Source organism: Sander vitreus, chromosome 3 (genome assembly GCF_031162955.1).
Source record: "Sander vitreus isolate 19-12246 chromosome 3, sanVit1, whole genome shotgun sequence".
In the NCBI taxonomy this organism is placed as follows: domain Eukaryota; kingdom Metazoa; phylum Chordata; class Actinopteri; order Perciformes; family Percidae; genus Sander; species Sander vitreus.
Genome location: NC_135857.1, coordinates 33,156,441 through 33,183,827, shown reverse-complemented (window position 1 = coordinate 33,183,827; position 27,387 = coordinate 33,156,441). Strand labels below are relative to the sequence as shown.

General features: G+C 42.7%; 2 protein-coding genes, 1 long non-coding RNA gene and 4 other non-coding genes across 8 annotated transcripts; 6 read left to right on the top strand and 1 right to left on the bottom strand.

Moving 5' to 3' along the window:
- Window positions 1-353: 353 nt before the first annotated feature.
- Window positions 354-16,389, bottom strand: LOC144515891 (uncharacterized). The gene is made up of 2 exons (XR_013501782.1): window positions 16,240-16,389; window positions 354-1,257 (listed from the first exon to the last, which is right to left on the bottom strand). It is a non-coding gene; the product is annotated as an uncharacterized LOC144515891 (long non-coding RNA).
- Window positions 1,165-14,941, top strand: LOC144515890 (uncharacterized). Of its 2 annotated transcripts, none has more exons than XM_078247080.1 (9): window positions 1,165-1,271; window positions 3,480-3,562; window positions 4,208-4,302; window positions 5,641-5,857; window positions 6,534-6,652; window positions 6,966-7,077; window positions 8,392-8,593; window positions 11,894-12,229; window positions 13,241-14,941. In XM_078247080.1, the coding sequence occupies exons 1-9, from the start codon at window positions 1,165-1,167 to the stop codon at window positions 13,404-13,406; spliced, it is 1,437 nt and encodes a 478-aa protein (XP_078103206.1). In that variant the 3' UTR covers window positions 13,407-14,941. The 2 variants fall into 2 exon arrangements, with proteins under 2 accessions (XP_078103206.1, XP_078103205.1); XM_078247079.1 differs by having other exon boundaries at window positions 3,471-3,562.
- Window positions 16,390-18,803: 2,414 nt separating the features above from the next.
- Window positions 18,804-26,347, top strand: rps3 (ribosomal protein S3). Its single transcript, XM_078247077.1, has 7 exons — window positions 18,804-18,915; window positions 19,883-20,013; window positions 20,822-20,915; window positions 21,867-21,961; window positions 23,915-24,102; window positions 24,598-24,801; window positions 26,269-26,347. The coding sequence occupies exons 1-6, from the start codon at window positions 18,886-18,888 to the stop codon at window positions 24,795-24,797; spliced, it is 738 nt and encodes a 245-aa protein (XP_078103203.1). The 5' UTR covers window positions 18,804-18,885; the 3' UTR covers window positions 24,798-24,801; window positions 26,269-26,347.
- LOC144516040 (small nucleolar RNA SNORD15) lies at window positions 20,417-20,565 on the top strand. The gene has a single exon (XR_013501798.1). It is a non-coding gene; the product is annotated as a small nucleolar RNA SNORD15 (small nucleolar RNA).
- LOC144516043 (small nucleolar RNA SNORD15) lies at window positions 21,496-21,644 on the top strand. Its single transcript, XR_013501801.1, has one exon. It is a non-coding gene; the product is annotated as a small nucleolar RNA SNORD15 (small nucleolar RNA).
- On the top strand, window positions 23,473-23,621 carry LOC144516041 (small nucleolar RNA SNORD15). Its single transcript, XR_013501799.1, has one exon. It is a non-coding gene; the product is annotated as a small nucleolar RNA SNORD15 (small nucleolar RNA).
- On the top strand, window positions 25,514-25,662 carry LOC144516042 (small nucleolar RNA SNORD15). The gene has a single exon (XR_013501800.1). It is a non-coding gene; the product is annotated as a small nucleolar RNA SNORD15 (small nucleolar RNA).
- Window positions 26,348-27,387: the final 1,040 nt, after the last annotated feature.

Sequence of the window (27,387 nt, the reverse complement as noted above, 5' to 3'; positions counted from 1 at the left end):
CTTCTTCCATTCCTTCTGAGCCATGTGTCTATTTCCACTCGCATTTTACTTTGAGCTGGGAATTATGCTGATATAGACCTACTGCTCAATGGGAACATTCATATATCATATTGAGTATAATCAATAGCCTGTTTCTTAAATGTATAAAAAAGAGAATGCGATGTCAGAGGTTCGCATGATGTGGCGATGAACAAACACGGAATTAGAGAATCTGCAGCTCCCTAGTAGTGTTACAAAGAGAGTAACACGGACAAAAAATCGTGAAAATACAGCCTGCACTGTGGTTACAATCAACTACAACCCTTCCAGTCGCCTATATGTTCATTTCCTACCTGTAATAATCTATATTCCTGTACTGTGTGGGAAAAATCCGTTTAATCACATCAGATTTACATCAACAATTACATCATGGTCTGGTGTCTGCATATGGGCTGTAAGGGACGTGTGAAGTAGCGACCAGATGTGACCCGATGTGATTTGACTTAGTTTACGGCAGTTTTCGTCTAATGAGCCTTCAAATTTCCACTCAGCTGCCCAGCGTGACGCTGCAATATGGATCAGCTTGTTGAATTTTACTTTGAGTTGGGAAGGCTGATATACTGCTCAATGGGCACATTCATATCTGTTCTATGATCAATACCTATTTCTTAACTGAATGAAAAGATAAAGTTTAAATATTAATATTATTTTTGAACCAGTTTTGCTAATTGGGGCTTCATTTCAGTGGACATTTTTGTTCATCAAATTGTCAGAAATAACACAGACTCATTGCCTTTACTGTACGGGGACCAATCTCACTGTCGTGCACACTGTAGTCACCCCCCCCCCCAAAGGCCCATTCTGAGTCAGGAAAATCCCTGTGTGGGTTGGTCAGATTTGATTGACATGGCAATGCTCATGGCAACATGAGCAAAAGACAACACAACAGAGAGTCATCAAACTTTGATGGAGTTCATATTTAAGGAGGGGAGACTCTGAGGCTTGTACCATTTTTTAACAATGCATGTTCACACTTTAGCCTCAGAGTTTTTAGTTCTTTTTTTTGGTCTTCTCAATTTCTGTTAGGCCGCGATTCACGCTACATTATTTCAGTGTCACTTCTGCTTGTCCAGGTGTCTCCACTTGGAATCACGGAGACGTATCTGAGCCGAAACCAGCATAGTGATGGGCCACAATCCGCTCCGGCCTCAACTGAAGAAGTTCAGACGGCTGTTGTTCATCAGTCCATTCATCTCCGTCTTCTTTCTCATCCTGCTGCTGTGGACATACAGGTGGATGAAATTATTACCCTTCAATATGATAATGACTCAAATGTCCTGAGTTTAATTTGACCAACTCCAAGTGTGGCATTATATGTGGCTCTGATATGGTGGATGGAGTCCATACTGGAACTACTTTTGGTCCCTATAAAAATGGTTGACAGCACAGCTGGAGAAGGATCAGCGTGGCTTAAATGTGCAGCAGGTGTTCAGCAGCAGGGGCCACATCCAGTGGTGGAATGTAACTAAGTACATTTACCTAAGTACTGTACTTATTTATAAATTTGAGGTACTTGTACTTTACTTGAGTCTTTTCTTTTCATGCCACTTTCTACTTCTACTCCACTACATTTCAGAGAGAAATAAGGTACTTTTTACTCCACTACATTCATCTGACAGCTTTAGTTACTTTACAAATTAAGATCTTTGCACACAAAACACATGTAGCCTTGTTTATAAAATGCAATGTTTTATTCAAAATTAAAATACCCAACAATATATAAGCCTACAAGTACATCTGAAATGATTAGACCATTAAACACACAACTGTTTGGATCCTTTCCAACTTCTAAAACGTTTAAATACTTAAGCAACATTTTGAATGCAGGACTTTTACTTGTAACAGAGTAATTTTGCAGTGTGGTATTAGTACTTTTACTTAAGTAAAGTAAAGAAACTCTGACTGGTGGCTCTACATTGAGCTACAATTTTATATTGAAGAAATGTATAAAACATTTCTGTTGTGTCCTTTGCAATATTTGTTCTTTGTAATTTCTGTAGTTTTTGATGTATAGAACTGCTCATATAAATGTAAATGTGCCAAGTTACTTTAACGTGTATTCAAGTTAGGTGGGAAAATCTAGTCACATAAGCAGTTGCGGATGGAAATGCACATTAATAAGCATTTCCTTTTGCAGTTTTTCTGCAAATTTAGTGAAGATTCAAGCTACATTTAAAGTGCTCATATTGTGCTCATTTTCAGGTTCATAATTGTATTTAGAGGTTGTATCAGAATAGCTTTACATGGTTTAATTTTCAGAAAACACCATATTTTTGTTGTACTGCACATTGCTGCAGCTCCTCTTTTCACCCTGTGTGTTGAGCTCTCTGTTTTAGCTACAGAGTGAGACCTCTCACTTCTGTTCCATCTTTGTTACTGTACTGCTAGCTAGTCAGTTGCAGAGCATGAGGGTGTGCCACGGTAGCAGTTAGGCGAGTTTGTCACGGAAGTAAAGGCTGGACTACAATAGAGCTGTTTGGAGCAGTTTGTGAACAGTGTTTTCTGTTGGAGATGGTAAGTCCCTTTGGGGGGGACTTTGGGCTTTTTCACTTTGTAAACCTATAACGTGCACAAAAAGATATAGAACACAATAAAGGAATATGAGCACTTTAAGTTTTAAGCTACATTTGGGTGGAAACCTTTGCCATCAGCGGATAACAGTCATAACTAGAACTGCGAGCAGTTATGACAGGGTCCAAGCCTCCCGGCGCCAGTCGCCCCCGACGCCCCGGGGAGCGCACGAAAGCGGGACCCCAAGCGTAACGGTGGGGAGGCAAACGTCAGTAAATATCGAGAGGTGTGAGCCACAAGGTCTGTGGTGCATTGCCATAGCAAATATCCCATTAACATTGAATGAGTAAAAGTACGTTGACTATAGCGCCCCCTAATGGCCGATCTTTGCCAAATTTGGTACAGAGCCTCAGAGCGGCATGCCTAACAAGCATCACAAGTTTCATGTTGATAGCTTTTACTGTGGCAGAGAGTAAATTTCCCATTTAAATGCATTGAGTTATTGTCCAAAAAACATAAACGTTTATTATAGCGCCCCCTAATGGCCGATCTTCGCCAAATTTGGTACAGAGCATTGTAGTGGGATGAACAATAATATCAAGTTTTTGCTGATAGCATTTAAATTGGCTTAGCTTTGCTGCCGCGGTTCCTACAGCCTCGGGCTTGGACCCCTAATAACTACGGCTGCTGGAGGTCTTTGTCACTTGGTGCAAACATCTTGTTTGTCATTTCTTTTTCTATAAATGGAGGAAAACGATGGAGGAAAAACTATGGAAGCAGAACAGTAGGCTTCATAATCAGCCTCCTTCTTTTTTTACCTCTTGAATTGTTCTTTAACTTCGTTTTAAAACTTCTTAACAAGAAAAAAGTGATGCTGATTGTTTTATATGACCTTGTTAAAATGGTCTGTGGATCCGCAGGCCTTTCAGGACCGCCCAGTCCTTGACCCAGTATCACCAGGCAACCAGTGAGATCCCAGTGCAGCTGAAAGTGACTCCACCAGGACAAATAGGTAAACCAACCGTTGCTGAGTGCTGCTCAGTGTTTTGGGGTAAATGTAAAATGTAAATGTAAAATGTCTCCTACAGAAAACTTTCCTGTTCCTGTTCACCCCAGCTGCTGTTTGCTGTCTAACTTCCCATTTCCTGTTCCTGAACATCCCGTTTTATAATCATCGTCGACTAATCATATTCAGTGTCTTTCACCGTTTCCATTTCTGAGGCAGGAAATAATATTTATTGCTTCTTACATCACTTTCTTCCCATTTACTCTCATCAGAATTTTGTTTTTATAAACTTGTCATTTATTGATTTGTGTATAAGATGTATATGTTATGTTTAACGTGCAAAAGCTGTACTGACAGCGAATGTCTTTTTTTCTGAATATACAGTATCTGTTCTTACAATACAACATAGCAACTCAAAAGATATTTAAAGAAAAAAGTTATGCCTAAGGGTTAGGGAAATATAGTCATAGGAATAAAGGCCAAATCCCCGAAATAAAGACGCAGGTTTTGGTAAAAAGTATCCTTTTATTGTGAGATTATCCAACCTAAACATTTCTTCATCTTTCTGTGTATTTGATGCTGCTGCTGCAGAGAAACTTCACTTTTGTGAAAAAGACGCTTCAGCTCAGTTTAACATTTTTCCTCTTGCAGCTCCTCAGGGACAAAGATTGTCTCTCGTGGCGGTTACCGGGACCAAGACGGTGCTGGTGGCAGCTTATCAGGAGCACCGCACAGAGAAAAAGGAGGTCAGTGAAGAGAGCAGAACCCCAACTCAAGTTCTACTCCCTGTGGCGCTCAATGGATTCAACCGTACACTGTATATAGAGATGGACGACGCGTCTCCACTTCCTCCCAATGCACTAACGTGAAGCCAAAATATCCCGGACACGGGAATGTACTCAGAATGGGCCTTTGGGAGGACATATATGAAGCGAGGGTCTAGGGGTCCTCCCCCAGGAAATGTTGAGCGTAAAAGACTTCATTTCCTTCCGCTTTCTTTGAGTTGAAATTTAAACTCCGGCTGATTTGTGAGGACTATAGTTAACTGCTCCTCAGATCTCTGCAGGGTAAATCCAGACAGCTAGCTAGACTATCTGTCCAATCTGAGTTTGCTCTCGCACGACTATTTTACAGCGGCTTCGTGCGGAGCTTAGCACCGCCCAAGACGATTGTGATTGTTTTAAAGAAATGCCAATAAACCATCCAGGAATGCTATGTGGACTAACCAGACCCTCCTCCGCTCCGCAGCGTGTGGATGGTCTGGCAAAGCGAGACTTGGTACAGCCTGACTGCAAACGGAGATCCCATTAGCGCTAGCTTTACGGCGGAGTGTTCAGATCTGAAAATCAGACGTTTTGGTGCTCATGATTTTCCTTTGGCGCCGGCTAAAACCTGTTGGGGGGGGGCCAAAACTTTCTCTATGCAGGAAAGAACCCTTTACAGGCACTGCCATCTTGTAATTTTGGAGCCAGAGTCTGTGCAGTAGTGATCAGGCGGTGGAGCCGTGGTATCAAAGTCCTGCCCATACACCCGCCCGACCAATCGCTTGTCAATCACAGCTGTCAATCATGACGTTTCACCCCATTTCAAAAGCATCTAATAACTAATAAAAAAAAAAAACTTATCAGAAATTTGAACACTTTTGAACACACAAACCTCAGCGCGATCAGAACTACCTAAAATGACCGAAACCATTTTTGGGAAAAATGTATTTGATGTTTACTTAGATTTTTTAGTTAGATCCCATCCGCTAACATGGAGGGGGCGGGGTTTATGACCTATACTGCAGCCAGCCACCAGGGGGCGATGCAGATGTTCTGGCTTCACTTACAGTCTATGCATCAACCCCTGGATTCAACATATATAATAATATATAAAGGGGTTCAGACTAATAAGATAGCAGAAATATAAACACTAAAGGATTGTAAGACAAATTAATATGACGATATAAGATTAAAAAGTTGACCGTATAAGGGAATAAAATAAAGCTGTGAAATTCAAAATGCCAGGATAAAACTGTAGGTTTTAAGTTTACATGCTCCTCTTAATGTAATAACATCCCGATTCTTGTCTTGTGGTGTCAGGTTCGTGTCATTGCCGTGGTGCTGAGGAGCGAGAAGATCGCCTATCGTTGCATCCTCCGTTGTCAGGAGCAACTGCGCAACTCCTCTGGTGTCAGCGACATCCACGGTGATCACTTTGGCTTTGCGTACGGGACAGCGAACATCATGTGTCCTCTCCCCTCAGACTGTGAGACCCCATCTCATATCGCTGTGACCTCTGCTGCAGCGTTCTCTGAAGGTACTGTAGGGTTCGGCGCATCAGGTTTTTCAACCCATTCTCACTCCAAGTGCGCCCAAAAGCGTCGCTTGGTGAGGTGCCTTTGGCATTTGTTACCGACACAACAAGTCTCCTTTAGTGTCTCAATCAGACGCAGGGGGTTTCAACTGAAATGCGCTTGGTTGGGACTCTTGGTGTCACTTTTTGATGCTCTGGGTCAGAACCATAGGGCGTGGGTGGGGTTACAAAATGTACGTTTCAGTGACGCGCAAAACAAGAACGGGACAGGAACCCCGGTCTCCTGGGTTAAGTCCTGTGTTTTACTCCATCCACCACCCCGACCAACCTCCTTACGCAAATCTTTGGTCTTTCATACTACTCGCTCTCATTGTCGCTTTTAAAGTATATTTAGAGACTAATGCACACTAAGACTTAATATGGATAGAACATGGATAGTCGATCAAAAAAACTGTGATATCTTTAAAACAATATCAATCCATATACAATAAATGAAACCTTTGTACTGAATACATTCTAAGTATATTTCTACAGACATTTGGTATCTTCTCTGTTGATGACTTTATTCTGGGTGTTTTTCAAACTTCTCCTATTTTAACGTACTGTACTTTAAGAGTAAAGTAAAGAAACATGATCGTCAAAATGTGTCAGCGTTGTTTTTCTTTCTGTGGACACTTAGATACATTCACCTCCAACACGTTTTTAGAGGTGAAGAACCGGAAGGCGCAGAGTGACTCCTTTCCTTACAACTTCACCGTCTGCCTCTCCACCATGTTTGATTTCACCAATGTGCTTCAGGTAGCCTAACATAACACTCATTTTAACAGTTACTTTCTAACATGTTTTACTTTATTAAAAAAAGAAAAAAGACTTAAAGCATCCGGACCCAGACAGGCAAACATGAGAAATGCAGAAGAACAAAATAGGACAGACTAAAAGAAGCTATTATTTTCATTTTATTTAGTTACAGTTAGTCCAATGCTTACAGTTAGTCAATGCTTCTCTTTCTACCATATGCCTTTAATAATTCAGACACGAAGACTATCTTGTACTTTAGTGCCTACATGTCCCTGGAGTGTGTATATGTATACATATCTGTGTTGTGTTGTAGCTGGTCCAGACTTTGGAAATGCTGCAGTTACTGGGGGTGAACCGAGTTGTCGTCTATAAGACCAGCAGCAGCCCTGAAACGCAGCGCATACTGGACTACTACACAAACAAAGGTGGAGCATTTTTTTTTTTGTATGTACATGATTGTGTCTTTTATCCCAGCAACGGCAACAGAAGTCGGGGTAATTTATCCATCCACTTTCTCTTTCGCTGTCATTGTGTGAACATTGTGAGCAGAGCAGCTGTTAGAATAATTAGCCTACATTATCAAAGCGTAGACAGGACCACTGACGTTATATCAAAGTTCATTTTTACTTGTGAACATAACAAGGAGACAGTTACAGTACTCACAGCATGAGTACAGAAGTGACCTGACGAAAAGCTCTCTACAGACGCTTTTTTTTTTTAATACCAAGTGGAATGTGATAAAACTCTATAGTCCATAGTCGATGTCGTCAGTTGTCTCAGTCAAGGAGCGCCTGTTCTTTCCTCAGCATCACACCGTGCTCCAGACAAGGACAAGACAGTGGCTCCCAGATACCAGATGGTGACAGCAGACAGCAGGTGAATGCAAACCGTTTTAATACCAATCAGAGAAAAAGCATGTATCATCATTTTTCTAACAGCAGCCAAACGTCCCTTTTTCCTGCATTCCGCTCCAAAGCTAATCCCTGTCACTCTCCCACTCGCTCTACCACGCATTCCCCAGCATACACACATCGGCTCTGCTATTCTCTTAAAGAGATACACTAAAACCAGGGGCGCAACTACCCAGTGTCAGAGGGGTATGCAGCAACAATTTTGGCGTTTTTTCCATATTAATATTAAGAAATGAATCTGTTGGTATCAAGTGGCTCCCCCTACACTTCCACCTAATGTTAGACCTACCTGTTGCCTTCCCCTGTCTTTCCTGGTCCACCATCCTCACACCTGAATGAAATGAACTCACTGTTAAATATAGCAGCCTCAATTCAAGTCTTATCAGCCTAGTGATGGCATCAGATAAGACAACTATTATGTAGTAAGGTCGTGCTGTTGTTGAAATTACATTCACATTTTGTATTTTTTATATATATATATATATATATATATATATATATATATATATATATATATATATATATATATATATATATATTAGGGCTGTCAGCATTAACGCGTTAATCATTGGGGCACTTTACCAGTTTTACTTTACCAGTGTCCCGACGACTAGCTTTATAAGCTAATTAGCGGTTCGCGATAACACTGGACACATTCGATTAGCATGAAAACAAATCCCAGAGAACGGTCGACTCGGTACACGTGTTATTAACCCCTAGGTTCATTTTGCGCCGGATTTGTCCTTTAAGGATTAAAACTAATTTCCCAGAATGCTAAACTAAAACCTCTCAGCTGCTAATATGTCTCTTCCAATGTGTCCTTCTCAGGTTTGGTAGAGGTGATTCCTTGGTCTCTGTCCAGATTTCTGAATGTATCTCGAGGCTGGCTGCCCGAACACGGTCCAGGTGACATCCACTACCTCGGCCAGATTCCTGCTCTCAGTGACTGTATTTACAGATACATGTACCAATCCAGATACGTGGCCCTGCATGATATGGACGAGCTGATACTGCCCCAGTCAGTCAACAGGTAGCACTTAAACCCTAACGTAGACCCTAAAATGTCTGACCTTGTGTCACGGCACAACCACAACCCTGTGGAAAACTTGATTACTCTCGTTGCGTCTAGGGACTACAGAACTTGATTTTGCTCGTGCATTTGAAAAAAACTGCAGAAACTAACGTTGTAAAAAGGAGTTAAGGATTAGGCCTACCTTGCTCATTGACTCCAGGCCGATTCCTCCTCCACTCTTCCTCAAATTCTTGTGTAAAACATATCTGTCTGCTTTGGACATTTTACACTAACAAACAAAAACAAGCTGCTAGGGTTGTCAGAACAGTAGGAAAGGAAATCTCGGGCCATCTTTTGGTGACACTAAGCAATCCCCTCCACACTGAGTTTAAGCTGCTCCCTTTAGGGCGACGATACAGAGTACCTCTGGGAAACAAGAATATCTACAAGAGTTCTTAAAAACCAATGAATAAACTGCACTAAACTGCACCCTTCTACACAGTAAGCCAATTGTACACTGTGTGTATGTTTGCATTCATGTAATAGGATGTTTTTATCTGTTTTGGTGAGACCAAAGAGGATTTTACGGTCTTGGCTGAACGATAAAGTTCTATTATATTCTATTTATTTTTTCAGTGTATCTGCTTTTCCTGCACATACTTATTCAGAAGATACCCAGAATGCGTTGCAACATCCCGAGGGCTTGACCTTGTATTTGTCGCTGAGTTGAGTCTTTTCCTCGCCCTTAAAACAAAGCCATGATGCTTAAAACACACTGTGTGTATCATTTGTGCTCACACACATAAGATTAGATTGAAGTACGTTTAATCAAGTACTTAAGTACACATTCATGGTACTTGTAAATATTGTACGTACTCTCTCCTTTGTGGTGGTGTCAAACTGCGTCGACACTAGGTTGACAGTTCATTTGTAGACATTCAAAGTCGTGGACATAACGTTACTCCCAACTTGGTGGGGAAACATCACGACAAATCAGAAAGGTGTTCGGCGTTTTAAGCCCCCAACGTATTCTTCCAGGCAGCGCAGCCTGGAAGGCACTAGGATTAGGCAATGGTTAGGGTTAGGTAATGCCTGGAAGTCGACGGTTGCAGCGCTGCCTTGAAGTTGACGTTGGGGGCTTAAAACACAATCAAGCAATCCGAAACAGGTCCTCTTCAAACTGACTCCACTGTCAGCCAGTCTCTCGCTGAGCTGTTTCCCCAGCAACCTTTGTCTCCCTCTTCATTTCCGCTTTGTGACGTTTTTGACGCAGGTCAGCCACACCCACCCCAGCCCGGCGGCCAGTAGAAACCAACAGCTGGATTGGGTCGTGACACCTTGTCTTTACTGACTTGTATTTACCAGAGAGGTGTTTTCACATTCCTCTCCTGATGCGGGAGATGTGTGCGCACTTTCCTAATATCTGAGATTCAAACATACAGCAAGCTTAAGTTTGATATGTCAAAGATTCGAAAGCCGACCGCTGTCTAATTAGCCTGGATGCCAGCCGAACTTAGCCCCGCCCACAACATTTGAGGTCGGGAAGTTCGGTCTGGACTTGATCCGTTGTGGAGTAACTATGCTCAAACCAGAGCTGTTTGGACCAATCAGATTGTCAGGGCGGGCTTTATACAATGATGGACAGATGATCAACAGTAACGTAATCAACCACGTCACCAAAGAGAGCTTGGGTTGAATTTGTTTACAACAAAGATGGCTGCCGCTGGAGAATTGAGACGCGTCTGTTATAGAAGATATCGACAGTGCATTCATCTTAAAAGAGGAACAGAGAACCACGATTACATATGTATACACATCGCCACACCCGTCCACACGACACGGAAACGGCCGCCTCTGCCTTTGCTCTGTCGTAGCCTGCCTTCGACTCGCAGCTTCTGTGACGTCTGTCTCCGTTGCTCTGATTGGTTGGAGGTCTATCCGTTGCTCTGATTGGTTGGAGGTCTATCCGTTGCTCTGATTGGTTGGAGGTCTATCCAGTTGAGTGCAGAGGCATTTTGTTTCCTGGTTCGGTTGAAACACGCCCCATAATCACAGCCCAATGGAGCGGTATCAGACTCATATTCTGACTAGAGTCTGAGTATGACCACGTCAGGCTACCGTCTAATATGCAAAAGCCGGAAAAGAAACCTGAAACCTCCGGCGCAGAGACCGTCAGTACAGAGAGCGAAAACACACCATCATATGTCGCTGTCAGCCACTGCCAGCTACAAGCTAACAAACAACATCAAATAAAAGACGATAACTACACTTACCATTCTGATACGTCTTTCGTGCACAACAGACTCTGGCGCCGGGTTGGTTAACATGGGCGCCGAAGGAAGCAGGCAGCGGCACGTTTGTGTCCTGTCTGCACCCGGCCGAGGCTCAAACATGTCTGGCCGAATCTCTCCAATGTTTCTAGTATAGGACTATTATTATCATTGTCGATTAATCTGTCGATTATTTTGTCGATTAATCAATTAGTTAAAATGTCAGAAAAATCGATCAGCGTCCCAAGACAACGTCCTCAAATGTCTTGTTTTGTCCACAACTCAAAGATATTCAGTCTACTGTCCCAGAGGAGAGAAGAAACTAGAACAATATTCACATTTGATCAGCTGGAGTCTGAAAAGTTTGACCTTTTTTTCCATTACAAAATGACTCAAAGCGATTCAATCGATTCCCAAAAATATGTGCGTAATTTAATAGTTGACAACTAATTGATTCATCTTTGCAGCTCTAGTTTTTAGCCATCTTAATGTGAAATGCTGCTCTTTCACCGGTCAAGAGCACAAAATAAAAAGAGTAGATATATGCTTCCCCTGCCCCTTTTAGAGTTTATTTTTACTTTTCATGTGGGAAAACCAATGAAGGTATCCACATAAGAGTTAGAGTTACTAAAAGAAGCATTATGTCATGAACGTTTGACTTGTTATGACATGTCACTCTTATGTAGATACCTTCAAGTAAAGTGTAACCCAAAATATTAATTGAGTATATATTTTTTTTTTTACATACTTTAAAATGTCTAAAGGGGGGCCTTTAAAGCAACACTATGTAACTTCCCCTCTCTGGTCCTCCTACAGGTTGTTTCATTGGAACTACAGCTCACTAGTTCCAATGAAACAACCTGTAGGAGGACCAAAGAGGGGAAAGTTACATAGTGTTGCTTTAAGTAAGAGTTAAAAATGTTTACAAATGCAACATTTTAAACGTATGTGCTTCCAACTTTATCATAGTGTTCTGTTGTGTGTTATGAAGCATGTCATTGTTTACATTTTTATGTGTATTTTTTTCTTTTCGTCATCCTATTACCAGTTGGTCAGAGCTGTTGCCTCTGCTGGAAAACAAATATGGCGCTGACAAGTGTTACATGTTTGAGAATAACGTGTTCCCCATCACTGTCACGCTGCGTCCACCCACCTACCAACCCCTGCCCCCGCAGGGCTGCTGCCCCAGGTGGCACAATGTGTCCGGGATCAACATCCTGGCTCACCTGTACCACGAACCCATCATCTCAGAGACCCACTACAGCAACTTCAAGATCATCGTCAACCCCCGGGCTGTGTTCATCCCGACCGTCCACGGACTGCGGGGCTCACAGAAAGGCTGCTCCTGGGTCGACAGGACTATAGCACGGATGTACCACACAAGGTAGACTGATGCTTGTGTACTTTCTAATCAAATCATAGTGCTGACTAAACTGGGTTTATTTCTGGGCAGAATTCCTCTACATCAGGGTTCTTCAACGTTTTTAGGCCAAGGACCCCTTAGTCTATGTACATCCTTGACGTTCCACTTCCGGGATTGCTCCGTTGCGGACGGAAATTTCGCCGGATTTCACTCATTTGGGCCCGGATGTCCATCCCCTTCCTCTTTCTTTGTGTTGGCGTTCTAACCTCCGGTGGATTTGTGAGGACTATGGTTAACTGCTCCTCAGATCTCTGCAGGGTAAATCCAGACAGCTAGCTAGACTATCTGTCCAATCTGAGCTTTCTCTCGCACGACTAAAACAACCTTTGAACGTACACACGTTCCACCAAAACAAGTTCCTTCCAGAGGCTATTTTGCAGAGGCACCGTGGCTTTTCTCAGTGCTTAGAGCCGCCCAAGACGATTGGGATTGGTTTAAAGAAATGCCAATAAACCAGAGCGTAGTTTCTGTCTCGCCCATGAGGAATTCTAAGTAATGACAACGACACTGTCGGCGTGTCCACATGATACAATGCAAATGATTTAAAGCTGCCACTAGAAATGGCTCATGTGCTAACACACACACACACACACACACACACACAGTTGCTAGTAGCCAAGGAGGACACGGAGGATTAAAAAAAACATGATGGACTCTTCAGAAGAGGTCATTATCTTCACTCAAGTTTCTGCGGACGCCACAATCTTCTGAACATAGCCATACTGAGAAACACAGAGAGAGTTGTGTAGAGCTGCTAGTCTTAATTATCTTTGCAGCAACTCATTTAGCAACGGCTTGAATGTAACGGACGTTCATTAATATCAAAAAGTTACGCGCTCAAGCTTTAAGTGGACTGACGTTTTCCTGGCTCTTGCGTTCTGACCGATGCCCCGTGATGATATCACTCTGACTCAGAAACTGAACCCTCCTCCATAACAATAACTGTCATCTCTCTGCTTTCTGTCTGTGCAGAGCTCCGAGGCAAACCCAGCTGACACCAGACAAGCTGATTTATGACGGCCGACTGCTGAGCTACAGCGCCCGCCTCACACCCAACGTCAATACGGTGTTCACAGAGAGTTTTAAGACACAAGAGATACTCTGCTTTGAAAACTGCTTTGCTCCTCCAGCAGAGTGAAGCTCAGCAAGCTTTCGTCTTCTTGACACAAGGAAAAGGAATCATTCCACAGGGTTTTATACCGTGAGACCTAAAGAGTTCAATTTCGGCATATACAGTGGTGTGAAAAAGTGTTTGCCCCCCTTCCTCATTTCCTGTTCCTTTGCATGTTTGTCACACTTAAGTGTTTCGGAACATCAAACCAATTTAAACAATAGTCAAGGACAACACAAGTAAACACAAAATGCAATTTGTAAATGAAGGTGTTAATTATTAAAAGGTGAAAAAAAAATCCAAACCATCATGGCCCTGTGTGAAAAAGTGATTGCCCCCTAAACCTAATAACTGGTTGGGCCACCCTTAGCAGCAACAACTGCAACCAAGCGTTTGCGATAACGTGCAATGAGGCTTTTACAGCGTCCTGGAGGAATTTTGGCCCACTCATCTTTGCAGAATTGTCCTAATTCAGTTACATTAGAGGGTTTTCGAGCATGAACGGCCTTTTTAAGGTCATACCACAACATCTCAATAGGATTCAGGTCAGGACTTTGGCTAGGCCACTCCAAAGTCTTCATTTAGTTTTTCTTCAGCCATTCGGTGGTGGACTTGCTGGTGTGTTTAGGATCATTGTCCTGCTGCAGAACCCAAGTTCGTTTCAGCTTGAGTACATGAACAGATGGTCGGACATTCTCCTTCAGGATCTCTTGGTAGACAGCAGAATTCATAGTTCCTTTTATCACGGCAAGTCTTCCAGGTCCTGAAGCAGCAAAACAGCCCCAGACCATCACACTACCACCACCATATTTTACAGTTGGTATAATGTTCTTTTTATGAAATGCAGTGTTCCTTCTACGCCAGATATACTTGGACACACACCTTCCAAAGAGTTCCACTTTTGTCTCATCGGTCCACAGAATGTTGTCCCAAAAGTCTTGGGGATCATCAAGATGTGTTCTGGAGAAATTGAGACAAGCTTTGATGTTCTTTTGCTCAGCAGTGGTTTTCTCCTTGGAACTCTGCCATGCAGGCCATTTTTGCCCAGTCTTTTTCCCTGATGGTGGAGGTATGAACGCTGACCTTAACTGAGGCAAGTGAGGCCTGCAGTTCTTTGGACGTTGTTGTGGGGTCTTTTGTGACCTCTTGGATGAGTCGTCGCTGCGCTCTTGGGGGTAATTTTGGGCGGCCGGCCACTCCTGGGAAGGTTCACCACTGTTCCATGTCTTCGCCATTTGTGGATAATGGCTCTCACTGTGGTTCGCTGGATTCCCAAAGCTTTGGAAATGGCTTTATAACCCTTTCCAGACTGATAGATCTCAATTACTTTCTTTCTCAATTGTTCCTGAATTTCTTTGGGTCTCGGCATGATGTGTAGCTTTTAAGGATCTTCTGGTGGACCTTACTGTGTCAAGCAGCTCCTATTTAAGTGATGCCTTGATTGTGAACAGGTGTGGCAATAATCAGGCCTGGGTGTGGCTAGAGAAATTGAACTCAGGTGTGGACAACCACAGTTATAGTATGTTTTAACAAGGGGGGCAATCACTTTTTTCACACAGGGCCATGATGGTTTGGATTTTTTTTCACCTTTAATAATAAACACCTTCATTTACAAATTGCATTTTGTGTTTACTTGTGTTGTCCTTGACTTTTTGTTTAAATTGGTTTGATGTTCGAAACACTTAAGTGTGACAAACATGCAAAGGAACAGGAAATGAGGAAGGGGGCAAACACTTTTTCACACCACTGTATGTAGGGTTTAATGCCCGACGATGAACTTCGGCGGAGGCAACTGGTTCACGCCTCACCGTCCATTAATACCTGACAACGGACATCTCGAAGGGCATTAACCCGCTTATACCACGGTCACTTGCCAAATATATATTATTTTTAAACATGAATTCATATTTGAATACGTTTTACAATCAAAAGCTAAAGTTTTTCCAAACAATAACTCCTGGTAATAATTTCCCTGGTTACACCTGAGGTTTTGTCTAATACCTGGAACGATCATTTCCATCCAGTAAGCCCAGCTTGTAGAACCTTTCAGCTCAGCTACGAGCCAGGAAGCTAACGCTGTGTCAATAACAGAGAGGGGGGGGCAGTGTAACTTACTTCCTGCAGCTTGTGTGTTAGAGCCATCCTGTGGTGTTCAGAGGACCAGGCACTTTGTCTCATTCAGAGACCAGAGTCTCAAACGGGGCTCTGTGCCTGTCAGACGGTCTGAGATCTACCGTATCAGCAGAGCAATCACGTAATGCACAGCAGACTGCGGTGCAGGTGGATTATTTTCCGAAATATTGTGATTTCATTCTTGCAATAGCCTATTATCACTTTATTTTTCTCAAAATATCACGACTCCTCCAAATCTCAGAGAGCACAGACGAGATATATTTTGAATGTGCACAGAGTTTTGAACATGAGCAGAAATATTGCTCAAACACATCTGAAATATTACAGTCCAGGGGTTTATTAATTCTTTAAAATGAATTCATGCATCATTGAGATGAATAATTGTCATATGCACATTAAAGGAGGTTGATTCCCCAACAAAAGACGCAAAAGAGGAGGGAGGAGTAAATGACGCCTATAGGCTATGTGTGTGGTGACTCAGATGTAATTAGAAAAGTTGATCCAAAGGAGAATAAATAGATGAAAGCGATACAGATTTCCTGAGAGGCTTACTGCAATATATTCCATTATGTTTTTATATTTGGATTGTAATCTAGGTTTCTATTTACATAAATGTGATTTATTGTCATTGAATTAAATGTTAACAGGATCCTTTTTTTATTTGTCATATATGTAATATAACTATGGGACAAAGATATATTGAAAACCTAGCGAAGCTAAATCTTACCTCAGATTCTGTAGGCTAGCTGTCAGCAGCAGTAGCGTCCATGTTGCCAGTGAAGGTGTGTAACGTAACGTAGAGTGGAAGCAGCGTTGCCAACTCTCAGCTAACGTCACAGTCAGATAGCACCCAACAGTCTATGGCTCCTCCCTCACTCCTCCCTTTCTCCTCCCTCTCTCTCTCCTCCCTCTCTCCTCCCTCTCTCTCTCCTCCCTCACTCCTCCCTCACTCCTCCCTCTCTCCTCCCTCTCTCCTCCTCTCTCTCTCTCCTCCCTCACTCCTCCCTTTCTCCTCCCTCTCTCTCTCCTCCCTCTCTCCTCCCTCTCTCTCTCCTCCCTCACTCCTCCCTCACTCCTCCCTCTCTCCCTCTCTCTCACACATGCTCTGTCCAGTAATATTTACAGTCAATGGTACAGACAGTACAGGCAAGTGATGGGAGCGTCGAGTTGTTTGAGGGATGCATGATGGCCGAGGGAGAGAATTATATTATGAGTTACAACTCTGAGCGATTGTGACATTTTGGCATGCATCCTCTAATATTATGCTGAAATACTGTGGAGTGGGAGCCTGAAACTGTGATATGCATTATCATTTAATCAATATTTATCCTAATTTGTGTGTAATTGCTTCAGTTTGTTCCGTTAGATTCATTTTTTACGATAGGAACCGCTAAAAAATACCACAACCTTGCCATCCTTTTCCACCCGACTCACTTTAACTTAAACACACTTTATTGGCTTAGAATTACGGCAACAATCGCTAAACACACTGAAAACTCACGGTCCTCTCTTTCCGATTTACAGCCCCCCTCTCTCGGCTTCAAATAACTCACCGTTTGTCGGCTACAGACGCTGAACAGGCTACACGTTGTAAACAGCCGTGGCTGCTTGCCTGGTCCTCCGGTATCGTTAGCCGTTAGCATGGCGGCGTTAGCCAGGACCAGTCGGGATCACTTCACTGGCTGTGTCTCAACTGTTTTCGCGAGTAACCAACTCAGGTACTCAAGCTTTATAATTAAATGTGAGTAGCTACACAAATGTTGAAATGACATAAAATGTCCGTCCCTTGTAGCCGTGATAAATTAGCCTGAAGCTAACGCTTACCTGTTCAGGAGGAAATTAGCCAAATCTGAGTCCTTTTGGGCTCTAAGCTGTCTCCATCTTTCAAATGCATCTCCAATATTTACCCAGACGGGTTTGTTACGTCTCTGGTCACGCAACTATTAGAAACATGCCGGTTTTTTTTGTCGGGTAAAATCAATCTCCGTTGAGCCTGTTCGTTTGTTTGCTGCTTTTATGGCTGTACTAACCTCACAGCTGCAGCGCGCTGGGTTTACGTTTCTGGCAACCCGGCCCGGCTATCAAACTGGGCAGCTGATAACAACAAACAGGCCAAAACAAAAACAGAAATTCCGTCACGGAACAGAAATTTCAAAAGGAGAAAAAAATACTGGCATTAGCATTGTTGTCAGAAAAGATAGTATTTCAACTTAGCATGTTTCCTTAATATCTGGTGACGCATTGGGGTCATTTTTGGATTTATTACAGTAAATATATTACATATTGGACCTTTAAACAACTCTTGAGTGCAGTTTTAACAAACATTGATGTTACTAATGTTATTTGTAATAGTCACACTAATAATGATCAATAAATATTGAGATCAATAATGATTTTCCTGACATTAGCAATGTGTTATCCACGGATTTAATGTAGCGTTGCAGTTCCTCTCTGTGACCACTGGAGGGCTGTAAACACTATGACAGCTGACAGCTGACGTTGACATTGAGGCCAAAAATAATACCATACCGACACTTCCGGTGGCAACCTTCAAAATAAAACAATCAAAACCGATGTGTTATGTTCTTCTGTCCACACAAGTATGTAAATAAAGATGAACGAAACATTCACAACAGTTGTATTTATTGCAGGGCTATTTGAATACAATACATTGTGCAGGGATTTTATTGTTTAATAATGTTATTAGCGGTACGGACAAGATATTAAATGATAAGATACGATTCAACATCAATTTATGTGATTTAAGTAATATTTCACACACATATACCCCTACACTACAATACCAATGGAAGCACAGCATGTATTAGTTTGAAGAACATAGTGACAGAGAACGACGTTTTAAAACCTTTCTTCCATTAAAGGTTCACCTTAGTCATTTATATTTTCCAAACATCACGCCACATGCAGCCATGAAGAAAGCAGGTCGATGCATGCATTCACCCACAGTGCTAACAGATTACTGCATCGTGTTGATTCAACAGAAATAATAAAAGCAATAGAAGTAATTTAACATGTTTTTTCTGCTGATTCATCTTTCTGTGACTTACTGCTGTTGTTCAAAATCTTGTTTTTCTGCTCGCGGTAATGAAATGAAGCGCGTTTGACTGTTTGTATCACTATTGTACATTAACGAGTTTTAAAAAAGTTCCATAATAAACTACAATTAAAAAAAAGCTAATTAATAAATAAAAAATAAAAAAAATGAATAAAAAGAAATAAAGCGCGTTGCATTTACAAAAACTACAACTCCCAGCGGCAACCTTAGCATGGCGTCACCGGAAGCTAGTCATTTTACTATAAAGTCATTTCCGCGTCCTCTGACGGTCCTTTCCTGTCTACGGCCTATCAGAAGATGGCGGTTCAAATCTCTAAGAAGAGAAAGGTTAGCGCTGTTTTATCCCTGTTTTGCTCACACAGACAGTCAGTTTATCTACAAATGGTGTCGTGCTGTTTAGGATACAACCGTTCCGTGTTCACCCCGGGGTTAGTTGAGCTTGTATACCTCCGATCCGAGGAGGATTAAACCCGATGCTGCCGGCGCCGCGTCCTCCTCATTTGGCTAACTAGCATGGCTCCGGTCACCGCGGCCGGGAAGGAGCCACGAGCCCCCTACTTACTTAGCTAAAACTCAGCGGAGTTGTGTGCAAAAACAATTGTCAGACTTTAAACTCTGTGAAACATCTCCACGTTAGTGTAGTTTGTAAGTATACTAATGTGGCTTAGTTAGCTGGTGAAATTAGCTCCATAGTCCAGTGAACTGGGACCAGACGAAAGAGAGCGCTAGCTGAGGAAACATGTTGGAAGTAACGTTTAGTTGAAACCTCAAATGGCTGCAATTTGCGACAATGTAACATTAGTTCATTGTCAATTGACAGTAGCGTCGTATGTGGATGTAAGTTGTCGTAGTAGCACCTCACGAGAGACTTGACATGCGGCTCCAGTGTTTTTGCTAAGTTCAGGTATAAATAACGCGTGAAGTCGGGTAACTAACGCTACACAGTGGATAAAGACAACGGGGCGAATGGGCCCATATATTATAACTTATAGTATTGCTCTCATTGCGTTTTTGTCTTCACTCTGTGCAGCATTTTTAGATTTGGCTTGTTCTCTTCTGCATTGGCATGATCTAACTTAAAGCTTACACACAATCCTTTATTCATTGACGTATTAAAAGGGACATGAGCAGTGTCTCAGGTTGGAGTTTCCCTTTTTTTATAGAGTGAACACCTCTGAAACTCATTCATTGCCGTCTGAGGACAGACATTGCCTTGGTTCTGTCCCTCTGGGGGATCTCTCAGTTTCATACTACGTTGCATGTTAGGTAAGCCGACCCTGTCCTCTCTCCTTAGTTCGTCTCAGACGGTATCTTCAAGGCCGAGCTGAACGAGTTCCTGACCCGAGAGCTCGCCGAGGATGGCTACTCCGGTGTGGAGGTGCGTGTGACTCCAACCAGGACTGAGATCATCATCCTGGCCACAAGGTGAGTCAAGTGTCCAGGCTCTGTATGCTAAACATGGTTACTTTTTTCCAAAAAAAGATTATTTTGGGTGGCGTTTCCCTTTTTATGCGATAGTGACAGTGGATAGACAGGAAAGGGGGAGAGAAAGAGGGGATGACACGCAGAAAAATGCCGCAGGTCGGATTCGAACCCGGGCCGCTGCCAAGGACTTGGCCTACATGGGGTGCACGCTCTTACTGGGTGAATTAGAGGTCGCCCCTTGCAGTTACTTTTTGAAGAATAAACTCAAGACGTTGCTGCAAGTATGGAGTGTTTTTTTGGCGGTCGAGTAGAATTCACTCAAACTAAAACTACAATATTTGTCGTACGGAACATTGTTTGCTCTCAGGGACGAAGTGTTAGTTCTGCGTCTCAGTTTTGGTCCCTTCAGTGATGATACGATGACGAGTCGGAACAGGACTCAGTCTGGTTCTGGTGGTTACTGGTTCAGGTCCACGTTCTGTGGTTCTGCTCCAGTTCCTCAGATCAGCGAGTCTTTTTGGTTGAAGACATCGAGGCATTTGTCTGAGAAGGGTTGAAGCAGCACACAAACTGTTACCTGCTGAGTGTAATGTAGTAAAGTTAGTGCAGATAACCTGATAGTCTGACATGCCAATAAACCAACCAAAGCAAGGTGCTGCTGCTTGCAACAGAAGCTTCATTTTAAAGTAAAGATGACGCTAAGCTGTACCTGAACTGAAGCTCAACGCTCATTCTTGCTTTCACAGGACTTCAACCGTAACTCGCCAAAATGAAAAAAAGTAACTCTAAATGTCTTAACTGTCTTTAGGACCCAGAATGTTCTGGGAGAGAAGGGCCGTCGGATCAGAGAGCTGACCGCTGTGGTCCAGAAGAGGTTTGGCTTCCCCGAGGGCAGCGTTGAGGTAAGAGAGCCAGGGTGAAGTAAATGAAGTGCTCACTCAGATATTTTAATTGGGGGCGCTAATTTAGAGTTTTTATTTTTCCTGCACATCGAACGTACCGCCGACAGTCCCAGTTAACCCGTCCAGGAGAGCCACAAGCTCAGCAGGAACAAAGATCTTCAGACGTTAGCTAGTTAACTAGCAGTTAGACTGTCGAGCCCATGTTTCTTTTACAATGCAAAAATGGGGGGAATGGATTCTTGGTTTAATGCAGAGAGAAGTTGCTGCAGTATTTTTAACACTATTCAGCTGAAATGGATGAAATGATTGTTTGTCAAAGTGGGTCCTTGAGTAAAGGCAACAAATCTGTGTTGTAAATAAATAAAAACCTTTTTACACTGCCAAATTGAATCTTGTCATTCACACAGATCTGGACTTTTTTTGGACACTTTAATTTTACTTACTTTAACTGTACAACCTTCACCACATGTCTACAATTACTAGTTTGTAACCGTGTTTAAATGTTAAGACTCATTGGGTTTATTTGGAGAATGGAACTAATGCAGGTTGCGAAAGGCTTCTGAATCGTGATTTGACCTCCCTTCAGTGATGATACGATGACGAGACAGAACAGGACTCAGTCTGGTTCTGGTGGTTGCTGGTTCAGGTCCACGTTCTGTGGTTCTGCTCCAGTTCCTCAGAGCAGCGAGTCCTTTCACATGAAGACACCGAGGCATTTGTCTGAGAAGGGTCAACACATTTCTAAAAAAAAAAAACTAAGCTAGGAAAGATTGAAATCTCCGACGGCAGCAGTATCGAGATTTTGTGCATGTGAAGTCGAGGAAACGGAAAATGTAATCAAAACTTACAAGTACTCTGCCCCAGCGATGGGTTTTAAGTGTTTTTGTCTCTAACCAGCAGTTTTCTAGTGGCAGGATGTTTGACCTTTGAACTGTGTCCCCTCTCTGTTAGCTGTACGCTGAGAAGGTTGCCACCCGTGGTCTGTGCGCCATCGCTCAGGCAGAGTCTCTGCGCTACAAGCTGCTGGGAGGCCTGGCTGTGCGTAGGTAAGGATTTACTGTCACTTGCATGAACCTATTCAAATATTCTTTCCTTTAAAGATGGCATGTGGCATCTTCAGTATCTTCACCAAAGTGCCTCCGTAGTGTCTGGATTCTGAAAATGCCTTCTCGTTAAATACATGAGTCAATTTCATCTGCATCAGTTAGCTAATAACGGTACGTGTCCACAACCATGTGTCATTTCCATGCTTCCCATTCATTGTTTATGGAAGTGGCCAGGCAATGCATTCTGGTAGCGTCGCTGTGGCTTTAGGGAAGTGGGGGTGACGAGTTGCCCGCTCCTAATCTGCATAAAGTTGAATCCAGGCTACTTTATGCAAATCAAGGGCGTCCTGCTCGACTCAACGCCTCTCAAACTCTAGAAAATCTCTCCGTTAATCTCAAATGAAGAGGGATTTGGCAGCTGCAGCTTATTTCTCGCATTAAATGTTTTTACAAACTCATTTCGGTGAACTTTCTTGGATAAATAAACGAAACTTTCCGACTGCGCGAGCAATTATGGTCTGTTTTGAAATCTGTGAGCAGACTACCCCACAAGGAAAGCATTCGTCCAATCAGGGGCAGCCATCGCGGTTGTAGGAGGGTGGATCCTGTTCTCTTTGCTTGTCAGTGGTCAGCGAAGAGAAAGTGGGAACTGCTGGTGGCAAGCCCAGCGTCCAGTGCTGGAAAGGGGGGGTTGCGCGCAATCCCTGTCTTAAAGATGCCACGGTGGACATGACCGTAGGCACGCGGCACCCTTCTGCCAAGATGTAGTAATGCTGGTGTTTGACTGTCTACACGCTGTAGAGACATGCAGGAAAAACTCTACGTTGCGCACAGAGACGGGGGTCACGTGTGTTTTGAGAGCCTTGACTAGAGTGCGGTTGCGTGTAGGTTGAAGCAACTGTACGATTTGTATCGTAATGTACTTTCTTCAGGAACCGGTATTGAAGTCTAGATTTCAGTACTGGGTTCAAAACGTTTTGAACAATACCCAGCTCTGTTCTCACTGTGAGGGTCCAACTTAAATATCTCAGACACCTTACATATTGTCCGTGCTACTGAGTGCCAGGGCTCTGGCGATGGCAAGGGCTGTGATTGGTCAGCATGGACTGCTTGGTTTCTCCTGCAAGTTCTGATGCTTGTGGAGATGGTGAAAGCAACATGAAACGGGTTGACGCGAGCATTTATGTCCGGTTTTGGCCGAACTTTGTTGGGCAGTTTTTGCGATGATGGTAGTAAAACTGCATTTGATTCATTTAGTTCATAGCCGTGAATAGTGATGTTAGCTAAATGTGGTTTCTGTCCACAAAGAAAATATTGTAATATCTGTAAGAAGGCAATAAACAAAGACCACCTTTTACATTCGTAATGTACCAAAGAAATATAGTTGTAAGTCTGTTGCTGCAGAAATGATTCAATCGTCGTCCAGGAGAGTTAATTAAATGCCATCTGTCATACGGAACATTGTTTGCTCTCAGGGTGGAAGTGTTAGTTCTGCGTCTCAGTTTTGGTCCCTTCAGTGATGATACGATGACGAGTCGGAACAGGACTCAGTCTGATTCTGGTGGTTACTGGTTCAGGTCCACGTTCTGTGGTTCTGCTCCAGTTCCTCAGAGCAGCGAGTCCTTTTGGTTGAAGACATCGAGGCATTTGTCTGAGAAGGGTTGAAGCAGCACACAAACTGTTACTGCTGAATGTAACATGGACGTGAAGTAAATGGAGAGAAACAGACTACAATTCAATATCTGACTCAAATTAAAACTTGCTTTGACAGGATTTACTTTAATGTTTCAAATTACAGAAATACAGTCTGTATCTGCACCATTAGCTCTTTGCATTTTAAACACAGCTTAAACTCCTCTTTCATGCAGTAAATGATGTAGTTATGGGGTTCTGGACACCCTTTTGTAATTGGCTGTATGTGTAAACACTGTCCTTCCCCCTCCCCTCTGTCAGGGCTTGCTATGGTGTTCTGAGGTTCATCATGGAGAGCGGCGCTAAGGGCTGCGAGGTCGTGGTGTCCGGCAAGCTGAGGGGTCAGAGGGCCAAGTCCATGAAGTTTGTGGACGGCCTGATGATCCACAGCGGAGACCCCGTCAACTACTACGTCGACACAGCAGTCCGCCACGTACTGTTAAGGCAGGGTGAGTACCGATGAACCTGGGATGCATCAGCAGCAGCGTCAAAGAAACACCTTTTTACTTCGCTGTTAAACAGTCGGAGGGTGTACTGTCAACTCCGCCTGTGACACTCAACTTGATTATTGGTGCTGAAACCCAATGATACTTGGGAGGAGGAAGCATTTTTATTTTTGCCTTGTTTAGCACTGCAACTGTTTATTTCATTATCGATTAATCTGTTTAATTATGCAATTAGTCCAGAGTCCAAGATGATGTCCTCATGTGTCTTGTTTTGGTCACACATCAAAGAGATTCAGTTTACTGTCCCAGAGGAGAGAAGAAACTACAACATTCACGTTTAAGAAGCTGGAATTGGAGACTTAAACCAATCGATTATCAGAAAACTTGGCAATTAATTTAATTAACAATGAATTGTTGCGTTTCCATCTCTGCTCTTTGTAGCTTAGCTTTTTGCTGGTGCTGATATACGTGTTTGATGTGCTCGTCGCTCATTCTCAGGTGTGCTGGGCATCAAGGTGAAGATCATGCTCCCCTGGGACCCCAGCGGTAAGATCGGCCCCAAGAAGCCCCTGCCCGACCATGTCAGCATTGTGGAGCCCAAGGAGGAGTCCCTGCCCACCACGCCCATTTCTGAGCAGAAGGGGACCAAGCCAGAGGTGCCCGTCATGCCCCAGGGAACACCAGTACCCACCGCATAAGAGGGTAAGAGACTGAAGGGGCCCCATCACCAGCAGGCTGGCTTTATGGTGTGAAGAGGCTGTTACACAAGGGCTTTGTCATAGAAGCCTTTTCTGTATTGCAATGGTGGTGAAATATGTTTTATTAAGATAATGGGCACCACAGAATCATCTTGATTAGGGTGGTAGCCAACAATCACTTTCATTGTTGATGTAGTTTGGTCTGTAAAATGCCAGAAAATGGTCATCAGTGTCAAAATGTGGATCAGTGTTTCCCAAAACCCACGATGACGTCCTCAAACGTCTTTTCTCAAACTCAAAGATATTCAGTTTCCTGTCCCAGAGGAGAGAAGAAACTAGAACATATTCACATTTAACAAGCTGACGTCAGAATTTTGACCCTTTCTTCCATTAAATGACTCAAACTGCTTAATTGTTTATCAAAGTAGCTGGAGATTTGTTTAATAGCTGACAACTAAACGATTAATCTTTGCAGCTATGATCCTGCCGTCAGCATACAGTTCTGGTATTGATGGAGTCTCATCTCCTTTTTAAACAAATCGAGCCACCACAGTCGAACCTCGTACTGTCTCACGATGGTCCTGGGAATCTGTTGTCACATCCTGTAGGCCTCGTAGTGATGTAGGTGGCGCCTAATCTGTCCACTTAAGCTGAGGATATCCATGTAATAATGGTAAACGGGCCATAAACAAAGACAGGTTAGTCTGTTTTTGTCCCTTCGGTGATGATACGATGACGAGTCGGAACAGGACTCAGTCTGGTTCTGGTGGTTACTGGTTCAGGTCCACGTTCTGTGGTTCTGCTCCAGTTCCTCAGAGCAGCGAGTCCTTTCGGTTGAAGACATCGAGGCATTTGTCTGAGAAGGGTTGAAGCAGCACACACAACTTTAGTAGCCGTTTCCAAATAATTGCAGTAGCAACGAAAGTGCAAATAAAACTAAATTCTACCCAAAAAAAGCTTTGAATGAATACCTACTTTCAGAGGATCTACTTGTAGTCTATTGTTTTATTTACTTAAAATTGCCAGTAGCTTTGACATTGTTTTTGACTGTAGAATAAGTTGTAGGATTGTTTGAAAATCTGGCTAAAATGGAAAAACTGAACCTACATAAACGCGTCACAATGAATCATTTTGTAGGCCTTGTTCTAAAAGTCATTGTAAAGTGATGAGGAAATTAATATTTAATAATACATTTTATTTATATAGTGCTTTTCGTGGTACTCAAAGACACTTTACAGTAAAAAAAGGCACATATATCATATTAAAAATATAATCAATAAAACAGGCCTATTAGAAGCTATTAAAAACAATAAAACCAGTAACTACTTCGTAGCGTTTTTGCTGTTGGCTACAACTATTAACTGGTTTTGTCATTAAGAAAACGAAGTAATAATGTTCTGCTCAGCAGGATCAAATTAACTGAAGTGTTTGAAGCTTGTTTTTTAAATTCCTTTATTTTTTTGTCTTGCAGGTTTTCGTGCGTGCCACCAGATGGAAGCAAGACCCTCTGTTTTTTGTGTACAAAAACAATAAAAAATCTGGAAAATAAACTGTGTTGTGGTCACTCTGTTGCAGATGAAAATGCAAGAGAATTACAAAGTTAGTTTGCTGGTTTCTCAAATGTGTAATGAAATGTGAAGCTCTCTTAAAAATAGAAAAACAGTCAAACATCAGAAGCTCAAATGTGACAAGCTCCCAAACAAGTGATTGGAATTCATTACCCACTACAATCCAAGATATAATACATATTCCACCTTTATAACTCCCCTTAAAACATGGCAGTCCGATAACTATTACCGCAGCCGTTGATCTGTCAGATGTGGTGTGTGTTCGATGTGACAGTCAATGTTGCTGTCGCTCCATCTCTGCTGCCTGCCTCCGTTACGTCTTGTATGTGCTCTCAATGTGGCCTCTGAGACTTCTCTCCTTTCTCTAGTCTCCATTGTATTAACTGCATGGTCTGCTGTAATGGCGTTGCCATTATCTGTGCTTGTTTGTGTGCCACTTTGTATGTTTTAACCTTTTTTTTTGCTTAGGCCTGCTGTTATCATAGATGTAATGTAACTTATTTGAACATGTTAACCATTGTATTTTAGGATGCCTGTTGTCAGCTGGCCGGGGACTACAGCTGGAAATTAGCCGTTGAGGCTAAAGCTGCTCCTTTTACTGTATAGTTAAAGGGAACTGTCCACACATTATAAACTAAATGGTGCAACAGAAAGTTCTGAATACATCAGCTGTTGTGTGCAGAACATGTCAGTTTTGCTAAAGTCATTTGCACTCAAGTACCTTTTCATATATCTTACCCAAAGAGTATATTATCTGATGTTCTCTTGTTTCCTTGGGTTTCTTTTTTAATGCCAGTTTTGACACAACTTGTAGAATGTGGTGGAAACTATTATTAGAATATTGTATTTCCTTGTGTTTAGACGGGGTGAAAGTGACTCAGTCCACCATATATAATCTGTATTGAGAGAGTGACAGGAGTAAATGAGATGTCTCACTCTGTTTATTCCCTGGTTCCATATGTGCAGCAGACCACTGAACATAACATGCATTCCCGAATATATTAACATTTTGATCTATATGT